This window comes from Arachis ipaensis, chromosome B07 (assembly GCF_000816755.2).
Source record: "Arachis ipaensis cultivar K30076 chromosome B07, Araip1.1, whole genome shotgun sequence".
NCBI classification, from domain to species: domain Eukaryota; kingdom Viridiplantae; phylum Streptophyta; class Magnoliopsida; order Fabales; family Fabaceae; genus Arachis; species Arachis ipaensis.
Window position 1 is genome coordinate 12,889,129 of NC_029791.2, and position 11,388 is coordinate 12,900,516.

The following is an 11,388-nucleotide window of genomic DNA, read 5'->3' on the forward strand; positions in this document are numbered from 1 at the left end:
AGATTATGATATATATAAGATAATGGTATGCCATCATGTTTATTCTCAGTGCATAATCACATCAAAGCCCAAACGTCAAGTTTTAATTGTTAACTCTTCTGGAAATGATGAAAATGGAGAATCCGTTCGTGGGCACAATCCATTTAAACATTGCATAATCTTAATTTTCCCTTACTGTAGAAAGGTGCTTTATAAGTTTATATAATAAATAAAATAATGGGGTACTAAAGGGGAAGTGGTGGGGCTAAATTTGATGTTCTTACTTCTTACATCCAAAATGGTAATCAATAATTCTCCTAAGATTCCTTTATAAATAGGGATCTTAATCACACCAATTGAAGTGTGAAGACTGAAGAGCATTGATTCAGGCATGGCAAGCTCCACTTTACTTGCTATTCTTAAACTTCTTATGATTCTCATATGTGCAGGTTGGGTTGCTCTTTGGATTCTAAAGCCTACCCAAATATGGACAAGAAAATGGAAAGTTGCAGAAGAAAGTGCCAATAATACAATTTTTGGGTACTATGGTACACATTGAATTCATAAACAATTATATGAATTTGAATCTCCAGTGTTTAATTTGAATAAAATGATAGGTGACACTAGAAGATTCTTTGCAGGTCTTAACTTTGCTGTGTATACATTTCCAATAATTGCTGTTGGTATAATTGGACTTCTTTTCTTGGATTTGAAAGCTGCAAATCAAAGAAGCAGGTAATATCAAGTTCCATATTGCACTTTAGTGGGTGTTTTCACTTTCAATGATCATTTTCTCATGCAGAAGTTCAAGGACCTCATCAATTATCATCTCAAGTCCACTGGTAGTTAACAGCTTTCTAGGAATCTTATCCAGTATTGAAATACTGGTAATTTTGCTGTTTATACTCTTTCTAGCATGGACTTATTACGCTCGCATTTCTAACGACTTCAAGAAGTTGTTACCAGACAAATCCCTCAAGTTGAACCTGTAAATGCTCTTCTTATTACTCTTTTCTTTTGTGCTCTGATAGAAAGCTGTTGATTTAATTCACCAGATGCATAACTTCATTTCAGATGGCAACTCAAGTATCTCAGAATAGCAACCCGGTTCGGGTTGCTGGCCGAAGCCTGCCTTGCTTTGCTTCTTCTTCCTGTCTTAAGGGGATTGGCTCTCTTTCGCATACTCGGCATCCAATTCGAAGCTTCAGTCAGATATCACACCTGGCTTGGAACTGCAATGATATTTTTCGCTGCAATACACGGCGCAAGCACTTGCTTTGTCTGGGGTGTCAGCCACCATATACAGAAAGAAGTGAAGCCCAAACTCTAAATTCTAAAACATGTTTCTTCAAATTTTTCAATTTTCTTTTAATTGTAGTAATGATTAGTACTCTCCTTTTAATTTTCTGTTCATGATCTTCAAACAGATTTGGAAGTGGCAAAGCACAGGACGAATATACCTTGCAGGAGCGATTACACTTGTCACCGGGCTAGTTATCTATGTCACTTCACTTCCACAAATCAGGAGGATGAAGTTTGAAATCTTCTACTACACACATCATCTCTACACAATCTTTCTAGTGTTCTTCTTGTTCCATGGTGGAGATAGGCACTTCTATACAGTCTTCGGAGGACTATTTCTTTTCAGCCTCGACAAACTGCTCCGTGTCATACAATCGAGTCCAAGAACCTGCATGGTTTCGGCTAGAACTTTCCCATCCAAAGCTGTGGAAATAATTCTGCCTAAAGATCCGTGTATTTAATCTGATATTGAACTTTAGAATTGAAAAAATATGTGAACAAAGAATATGAAATTTAAATGTTTCTTTCAATGATTTGCAGGGCTGAAGTATATGCCTACAAGTGTTATATTTATGAAGATACCAGCAATATCACATCTTCAGTGGCATTCTTTCAGCATAATATCAAGTTCCAGGGCTGAAAACCAAACCATGTCTGTAATAATCAAATCTGAAGGGTGGTGGACCAATTCTCTTTATGATCTGATACAGGCTGAGATTGAAAAAGGTGCTGATAAGAGGAAGGGTATACCTGTTGCAATTGAAGGACCTTATGGACCTGCTTCATTAGACTTCTTAAAGTAAGCAAACACATGATCTCCACTGTCACTTTTACTTTTTAGCGCCAATTTAATCGTGTTTTTAACTTTGTGCCTAACTTTTATCTAATTTAATTTTTATAGTGAATTTTAAATATATAAAATTTATTAATTAGGGTAAAATACTAAATTAGTCCTCTATATTTGAGCGTAATCCTATTTTGGTCCTTAAAGTTTAAAGTATCGTATTTGAATTCAAAAAAGTTTCATTTAGCTTTAATGTAGTCTCTCATCGTGAGGTCAAAGTTAAATAATTATCAGAATGGCCTACATAACAGCAGTACAAGAATAAGGTCGATAATCTGGAGAACAAATACAAGCTCCAGAGGTACAAAATTGACCGTGAATACATCAATACATTTATTTATCATTCTTTTTAGTTCTATAGAAAATATTTCATTTAAATTGTAAGAAGAATGATAAATAAATGTATTGATCTATCCGCGGTTAATTTTAACCCTTGGAGCTTGTACTTGTTTCCAAATTATCTACCTTGTTCTTGTATTGCTGTCATGTAGAACATTCCATTAATTATTTAACTTTGACCTCATGGTGGTAGTATATTGAAACTAAATGAAATATTTTTGAATTTAAATAAGACACTTTAAATTTTAAAAATAAAAATAGAATTATGTCCAAATGTAAGGACCAATTTAGTATTTTACTCTACTCTTAACTGAACTGTCTAGTCACATTCTAACGTGGAAAAATAGAAAAAAAAAATAGAATATAATTCAAAAATTGAAAGGAAAAAAAATATATCTGCAGATATGACAGTCTACTTCTGGTTGCTGGAGGAAGTGGAATAACCCCATTTCTGAGCATTTTGGAAGAACTCAATTCATCTAGCAGCAAAAGTAGATATCCTTCAAGAATTCATCTTGTGTATGTCATCAAGAAGGCACAGGACTTTTGTCTATTACATCCAATCTCACATCTTTTGGTCAACCATTCAACTGAAAACTGCCATTTGAATCTAAAGTTGTTTGTGACTCAAGAAACACAAGCAGGGGTTGGAATCAAAGAGCTACTGAATGAATTCTCAAAAGTAAGAACCCTGCAACTGGACACGGTGTGTGCAAATTACGCTGTACACGGGCCTGAGAGTCCGTCTTGCATGGCCGCCATCGTAGGAATGAGCTCCATCATTTTTCTTATTTTTCTTATCTGTTTCAACCATGTTATAATTCCATCTGGGAAGCATTCGAATTCGTCGAAGCAAAAGGCTCCCTCTTGGATTGTGGACCTGCTTCTTATAGCTGCTTTTGTCCTAGCTTTAGCATGCAACGGCTTGGTGGCGATTCTTCTTAGATGGAGAAGGCTGAAGAAAGGGATTCAACCAATCTCTGAGAAAGACATGAAGCCCCTTGATCTAAGCTCAGCTGAAATTAGGAATGCTCTTGAAGAACATGAAGTCCACTTCGGTGGAAGGCCTAACTTTGAAGGTAGTGTGTTGTTAGAATATCAATTGTTTCTTTGGATTTGTTATATGCATTCAATGATCTCCATCATCCAATTGGGCAGATATATTTGGCATGTTCCAAGAAGAAACTTGTGGATCGAATATTGGAGTGTTGGTGTGTGGACCGGAGAGCATGAAGGAATCGGTTGCGGCCGCATGCCGGAAGGAGTCCAATTGTTTCAAGTTTGGTGGTGGAAAAAGAACAGAGCCATGCTTCGCTTTCCACTCCCTCAACTTCACGCTTTAGTAATCAAAACTACGCAAGTAAAACTGTAAAAGTAGTCGCATACACACTCTCTTATCTTTCAAGCCATGCATTTCTCAATTAGTTTTCTGAGTAAACCAAAACAAACACTATCCGATTTTAGCAAGAATGTAAGCTTTATGTTGTTCGTGTTCCTTTGATAGATATATAATGTACATCTTAATGTATCAAAATGTCTAAAAAATATTGCAATGAAAAATATCCTCCTTCTTTATCCTTCAGTGTGGGGTTTTAAATTTGGCAAAGTCTATGGTATGGATGTGAGTAAACATCTATATGTATGATTCTCATGGGTGCATCTCACATAGTGCCGCATGTACATGTTAAGATAGATTGTAAGTTGAGTTTTGAAAATTGTGTCCTGACAAAAAGAGAGTGGCAGAACTGCTTTTCAGATTAAGATAGATTGTAAGTTGAATTTTAAAAATTGTGTCCTGACAAAAAGAGAGTGGCAGAACTGCTTTTCAGATAGAGTGAGATTATAAGATAATTACATATTTTTAATAAAAGTTATTTTGTTTAATTTTTTTTTTATAAGGTAAAGAATAGTTCTTTTTTTGAAAAAAAAAGTGAACCATGTTAGTGAAACTGAACCCTACCAGAATAATTTGAAATTTAATTTAACAATTTCTCATTCGTTTTTTTTCTTTCTTTCTTTTTTCATTTTTTTTAAAAAAAAGAATTTTTCACTGCGGCTATCTAACACTAGGGGTGTACATGACCCGGTCCGACTCGAAGGTTTGGTCCGGCCCCGAATATTTTATGGGCTAATTTGGTGTGATTTCATCGGGTCTAGGGCCGGGTAAGGATCTAAAAAATAGATCCGGTCATTATTTCGGCTCGAGTCCGGGCCATAGCTCGGGTCACCCGAACTCGGCCCGATGGCCCGGTTATCATACATAATTAATTTGTGTTATTAGTGATGGATGATGGCTATTCTTATGTGGAATTTAAATATTATAAACCTTAATATTTTGTGTTATTAGTCATTATAAGATTATAAGTTAATGTTTTATGTTTAAAACATAAGACTTTAGACTAATGCATAATATTGTGTTATTTGTATTGATTTAAATATGAATAAAGTACCAATCCGGTCCCTGTCCATTTTCCAAAATGACAAGACGAACCTTAACCAAAAATACGTTCCATTACGGTCCCTGACCATATACTCCGTCTGTCAACCCGGTCCTTTTGTCAGTTTTCCGGCGAAAACTCGACGAAAATTGCTGACGTGTCAGGTTAAAAAATGGATAGGGACCTAATTGTCTCTAAATTTAAATTGGTTAGGGGTTTATTTGTTCTTATTATTCTTTAAATAATATTTTTAATTATATTTTTATTCATTATATTAATATTCTTTTTTTAATAAAGATAATTTATTAATTAGTTTGTACTTATTTATTAAAAAAAGAATATTAATATAATGAATAAAAAATAATTAAAAAATAATGTTTAAAAAATAATATAGACAAATAAACCCCTAACCAATTTAAATTTAGAGATAACTAGGTCCCTGTCCATTTTTTAACCTGACACATCAGCAATTTTCGTCGAGTTTTCGCCGGAAAACTGACAGAAGGACCGGGTTGGCAGACGGAGTACAGGGTCAGGGACCGTAATGAAACGTGTTTTTGGTTAAGGGTCGTCTTGTCATTTTGGGAAATGGACAGGGACCGAGTTGGTACTTTACTCTTTAAATATTTGGTGTTATTAGACAATATTAGTATTGATTATGGTTATGCTTTAATTTTAGAGAAGGGTTGGTTCTTGTTATATTTTTTTAAGTGAATTTTACTATGTGAATTGTGAAATAATGGTTGGAGATTAGGTGATTTTTACATGCTAAAGACCCGGTTTTTACCCGGTTTTCACCTGGCCCGAAAGTGCGTAGGTTTCATCAGGTCTAAGATCAGGTTAGGGTCTAAAAATTAAGTCCCGTCTATATTTCAAGCTGGGTCTGGATTAAGCCAAACCTGGTGTGGCTCGGCCCATGTACACCCATATCTAACGCACACACACAGATCGAAGAGCTGAGTTTTCCTTCACCACCATGAGAGGTGGATATGTGAGGGAGGAACCTTTCGGTCACATGAGCCAAGGGAGTTATTAAGGGAGGAAGGAAAGCAGCTTCATCATGGAATGAAGAAGGTAAGGAAAACCGGAGGTGAAGATTTTTCAGGGAGAACAGGACTAACCCCCAGGATCGAGGATTGGATGGTGGCGGAAGAAGTAACCCAAGGAAATGGATGCCAAGAGGGAGGAACTCCAAGGACAACACGACCAAAGAAACAAAGGTGGGGGACAAACTCCTTTGCTGAAATTGTCAAAACAGGAAAAAGCACTGAACAAAGGGAGATGGAAGCCATGGCCACAGAAGAAGCTGTGCCAATCAATGAAGAAGGAGAAGAGGAATACTAAAAAATTCTTGTTAAGAAGCTCCCAAACGGAATTTACAATTTGGTGGTCGGAGAGGGAGTCCAAAGATAACTGAGAAAGAACTGGTGTGAAACTTTAATCGTGAAGCTAATGGGGAGAAAGATTTCTTTGTTGGCTCTTAAAAGGAGATTGGAGATAATGTGGGGCAAGAACGGTAGCATTGACGTCATTGATTTAGGAAATGATTTTTTTCTGGTCAAGTTCTACAACTCAGAAGATCTGGACTTTGCGCTGATGGAGGGGCCATGGAAAATCTTGGACCATTACCTGACCATCAGGTTATGGAAACCAGATTTCAACCCAGAAGATGCTACCATAGATAAAATAGCTGCGTGGATAAGATTTCCTGGTTTGGCCATAGAGTACTACAACAGAACCATTCTCGAAAGGATTGGAAATATCATCGAAAGAACGATAAAAGTAGACACTAACACAGCAGAGATTTTTCGAGACAAATTCTCCAGAATCTGTGTGGAGGTTGATCTAGAGAAACCGCTAGTATCACAATATCAGATCAACGGTAAAACCCACCTAGTTGAGTATGAGGGGATCCACCTGGTTTGTTTCTATTGTGGAAAGGTAGGACATGAGAAGCAAAACTGCCCAGAAAGACAAAAGGAGAATCAAAGTTGCACCCACCAAGGATAGAAAATAGAGGAAGGCCAAAGGTCAGGGTCAGAGGTGGAAGATAGAGGCAAGGATGGAAAGAAAGAAAAAGAGAAGGGCAAATCAGTAATTACTGAAGAGGCAGAAGCTTTTGGTCCTTGGATCATCGTGCAGAGATCGACACGTGGAAAGAAACCCAACAAGAGTGGAGAAGGTACAAGTAATGGAGGTTCTGCAAAGGAAAAGGAGGAAGAAAATACCGTTAGGGGAAATCAGTCTCGTTTCGCTGCACTAGAGAACGTGGTTCCAAAGTATGAAAGGATTGACGTACAGGAGAAAGAAGACAGCACTATAGAAAAAGACAAAGGTAAAAACCAGTCACAAGAACCCAAGACAACCAACAAGACCCAAAAAGAAAATACACAAAAACTAACACCTGTCCAAAAAAGCCCCTTGAAAAAAAACAGCCCAAAAACCGCAGAACAAAAACTTGACCAAGCTCAGATCAAAATCATAGACAAACCCATCGACATAACCCCATCACACCAAACAGCAAGCAACCCAGATCATAGTGGTACCCCTACACAGACACAACATAATCATACACCAGACACAAATATGACAACCCCATCCCAACCAACCCACCATCAAGAAAATTGGTCCATACAAAGCCCAATCAGTCCAACTCTGTCTACAGAGGTCCCCTCCTCTATGATGGAGGATCACTTGCTGCAAAACCCCCTGACCAAAGCAATATGTTGTTTGAATCTCTAAATTCAAGCGCCATAATTGATGCTATGGTGCAGTGGTGCACGAAATTGTGATCTCAGGCAACGGCGCCAAAAACTCTGTGCGCACGTCTTAATAAATCGTTTTTCATTCACAACTTCGATACAACTAACCAGCAAGTGCACTGGGTCGTCCAAGTAATAAAACCTTACGTGATTAAGGGTTGATCCCACGGAGATTGTTGGTATGAAGCAAGCTATGGTCACCTTGTAAATATCAGTCAGGCGGATATAAAATAGTTATGGAGTTTTCGAAAATACTAATAAATAAACAGAAACTAAAGATAGAAATACTTATGTATATCATTGGTGAGAATTTCAGATAAAGGTATAGAGATGCTTCCGTCCCTCTGAACTTCTGCTTTCCCGCTGTCTTCATCCAATCAGTCTTACTCCTTTCCATGGCTGGCTTTATGTAAGGACATCACCGTTGTCAATGGCTACTTTTAATCCTCTCTGGAAAATGGTCCGATGCGCTGTCACTGCATGGCTAATCGTCTGGAAGCATCACCGTGGTCAATGGTTGCATCCAATCCTCTTGTGAAAATGGTCCAAATGCTCTGTCACAGCACGGCTAATCATCTGAGGTTCTCGATCATATTGGAATAGGATTCACCCTCCTTTTGCGTCTGTCACTACGCCCAGCACTCACGAGTTTGAAGTTCGTCACAGTCATTCAATCCAGAATCCTACTCGGAATACCACAGACAAGGTTTAGACTTTCCGAATTCTCATGAATGCCGCCATCAATTTAGCTTATACCACGAAGATTCTGATTAAGAGATCCAAGAGATAATCATTCAATCGAAGGTAGAACGGAAGTGGTTGTCAGGCACGCATTCGTGGGGGAATGATGATGATTGCCACGCTCATCACATTCATGTTGAAGTGCGAATGAATATCTTAGAAGCGGAATAAGTTGAATTGAATAGAAAAATAGTAGTACTTTGCATTAATTCATGAGGAACAACAGAGCTCCACACCTTAATCTATGGCGTGTAGAAACTCTACCGTTTGAAAATACATAAGTGAAAGGTACAGGCATGGCCGAATGGCCAGCCCCCATGATCTAAGAACCAGACGTCCAAAGATGTCAAATACAATAGTAAAAAGTCCTATTTATACTAAACTAGTTACTAGGGTTTACAGAAGTAAGTAATTGATGCATAAATCCACTTCCGGGACCCACTTGGTGTGTGCTTGGGCTGAGCTTGAATGTTACACATGCAGAGGCTCTTTCTGGAGTTGAACGCCAGGTTGTAACGTATTTCTGACGTTCAACTCTGGTTTGTGACGTGTTTCTGGCGTTTAACTCCAGACAGCAGCGTAGAACTGGCATTCAACGCCCTTTTAAGTCATCTAAACTCAGTCAAAGTATGAACTATTATACATTTCTGGAAAGCTCTGGATGTCTACTTTCTAACGCAATTGGAAGCGCGCCATTTTGAGTCCTTGAGCTCTTCTATGTCTTTTCCTTGTCTTTGTTGCTCCTCCCTCATTGCTTTTTGATCTTCTCTTATTTCATGAAGGATGATGGAGTGCTCTTGATGTTCCACCCTTAATTGTCCCATGTTGGAACTTAATTCTCCTAGGGAGGTGTTGATTTGCTCCCAAAAGTTTTGTGGAGGAAAATGCATTTGAGGCATCTCCGGGATCTCATGGTGATGAGCTTCATGCGTCTCTTGAGATCCATGAATGGGCTCTCTTGCTTGCTCCATCCTTTTCTTAGTAATGGGATTTTCTTCCTCAATGGGAGTGTCTCCTTTTATGAAAGCTCCAGCTGAGTAACATAGATGGCCAATAAGATGAGGAAAAGCTAGCCTTGCCATGGGGGAGGACTTTTCGGCTATTTTGTAGAGTTCAAGGGAGATGACTTCATGAACTTCTACTTCCTCTCCAGTCATGATGCTATGAATCATGATGGCCCGATCCACAGTAACTTCAGATCGGTTGCTAGTGGGGATGATGGAGCGTTGGATGAACTCCAACCATCCTCTAGCCACAGGCTTGAGGTCCAGTCTTCTTAGTTGAACCGGCTTACTTTTGGAGTCAATCTTCCATTGAGCTCCTTCCACACATATGTCCATGAGGACTTGGTCCAACCTTTGATTAAAGTTGACCCTTCTAGTGTAGGGGCGTGCATCTCCTTGCATCATAGACAAGTTGAACGCTAACCTCACATTTTTCGGACTAAAATCTAAGTATTTCCCCCGAACCATTGTAATATAATTCTTTGGATTCGGGTTCTTACTTTGATCATGGTTCCTAGTGATCCATGCATTGGCATAGAACTCTTGAACCATTAGAATGCCGACTTGTTGGATGGGGTTTGTTAGAACTTCCCAACCTCTTCTATGGATCTCATGTCGGATTTCCAGATACTCATTTCTCTTGAGCTTGAAAGGGACATCGGGGATCACCTTCTTCTTGGCCACAACATCATAGAAGTGGTCTTGATGAGCTTTGGAGATGAATCTTTCCATCTCCCATGACTCGGAGGTGGAAGCTTTTGTCTTCCCTTTCTCTTTTCTAGAGGATTCTCCGGTCTTAGGTGCCATCAATGGTAATGGAAAAACAAAAAGCTTATGCTTTTACCACACCAAACTTAGAATATTGCTCGCCCTCGAGCAAAAGAAGAAAGAATAGTAGAAGAAGAAGAAGAAAATATGGAGGGGAGAAGGGAGAGGTGTATTCGGCCAAGAAGGGGAAGAGAGGGTTGTGTTGTGTGAAAATGAGGAAGAATGGAGGGCTATATATAGGGAAGGGAGGGGGTAAGGTTCGGCCATAATGGTGGGTTTTGGGTGGGAAAGTGATTTTGAATTTTGAAGGTAGGTGGGATTTATGGATGTGAGTGGTTACTGGAAAACAGAAGGGATGATTATGAATGGAGAGAGAGGGTGATATAGGATTATGAGGAGGTAAGGTGAGTGGAGGTATGTGGGGATCCTGTGGGGTCCACAGATGCTGAGTTGATCCTGTGGGGTCCACAGATCTTGAGGTGTCAAGGAATTGCATCCCTGCACCAATTAGGCATGTAAAATGCCTTTGCATGCAATTCTAGCATTTAAACGCCGAATTGATGCTTGTTCTGGGCGTTCAGCGCCCAGATGCTTGTTTCTGGCGTTCAGCGCCAGCTCTTCTTCACTGTGCATTTCTGGCGTCTGAACGCCAGGATGCTGCTTGTTGCTGGCGTTCAACGCCAGAAACATGCTCTGTTCTGGCGTTGAACGCCAGACAGATGCTCCTTACTGGCGTTTAAACGCCAGTGAGATCCTCCTCCAGGGTGTGATTTTTCTTCTGTTGTTTTTTATTCCGTTTTCAATTTTTATATTTATTTTGTGACTCCACATGTTCATGAACCTAATAAAACATGAAATAACAATAAAAATAAAATTAGAATTAGATAAATAAAAATTGGATTGCCTCCCAACAAGCGCTTCTTTAATGTCAATAGCTTGACAGTGGGCTCTCATGGAGCCTCACAGATGTTCAGAGCATTGTTGAGACTCCCCAACACCAAACTTAGAGTTTGACTGTGGGGGCTCTGGTTGACTCTGTTTTGAGAGAAGCTTACTGTGCCTCTTTTCCATGTTTACAGAAGGATGTCCTTGAGTTTTAAACTCAAGGGAGTTCTCATTCAATTGAAGGACTAATTCACCTCTGTCAACATCAATCACAGCTTTTGCTATGGCTAGGAAGGGTCTTCCAAGGATGATGAATTCATCCTCAT

General features: G+C 39.0%; 1 protein-coding gene across 2 annotated transcripts; it reads left to right on the plus strand.

The window, feature by feature from the left end:
- Window positions 286–4,044, plus strand: LOC107609299 (ferric reduction oxidase 8, mitochondrial). Of its 2 annotated transcripts, XM_016311193.2 has the most exons (8): window positions 286–527; window positions 621–714; window positions 782–967; window positions 1,054–1,291; window positions 1,407–1,734; window positions 1,822–2,080; window positions 2,867–3,543; window positions 3,623–4,044. In XM_016311193.2, the coding sequence occupies exons 1-8, from the start codon at window positions 371–373 to the stop codon at window positions 3,805–3,807; spliced, it is 2,124 nt and encodes a 707-aa protein (XP_016166679.1). In that variant the 5' UTR covers window positions 286–370; the 3' UTR covers window positions 3,808–4,044. The 2 variants fall into 2 exon arrangements, with proteins under 2 accessions (XP_016166679.1, XP_020962990.1); XM_021107331.1 differs by having other exon boundaries at window positions 379–519; window positions 621–967.

Coding starts and splice junctions, on each gene's coding strand:
- LOC107609299 (XM_016311193.2), top strand. CDS start 371: ATGGCAAGCTCCACTTTACTTGCTATTCTTAAACTTCTTATGATTCTC. Junction 715..781: donor GCTGCAAATCAAAGAAGCAG/GTAATATCAAGT, acceptor TTTCTCATGCAG/AAGTTCAAGGACCTCATCAA. Junction 1,292..1,406: donor GCCACCATATACAGAAAGAA/GTGAAGCCCAAA, acceptor ATCTTCAAACAG/ATTTGGAAGTGGCAAAGCAC.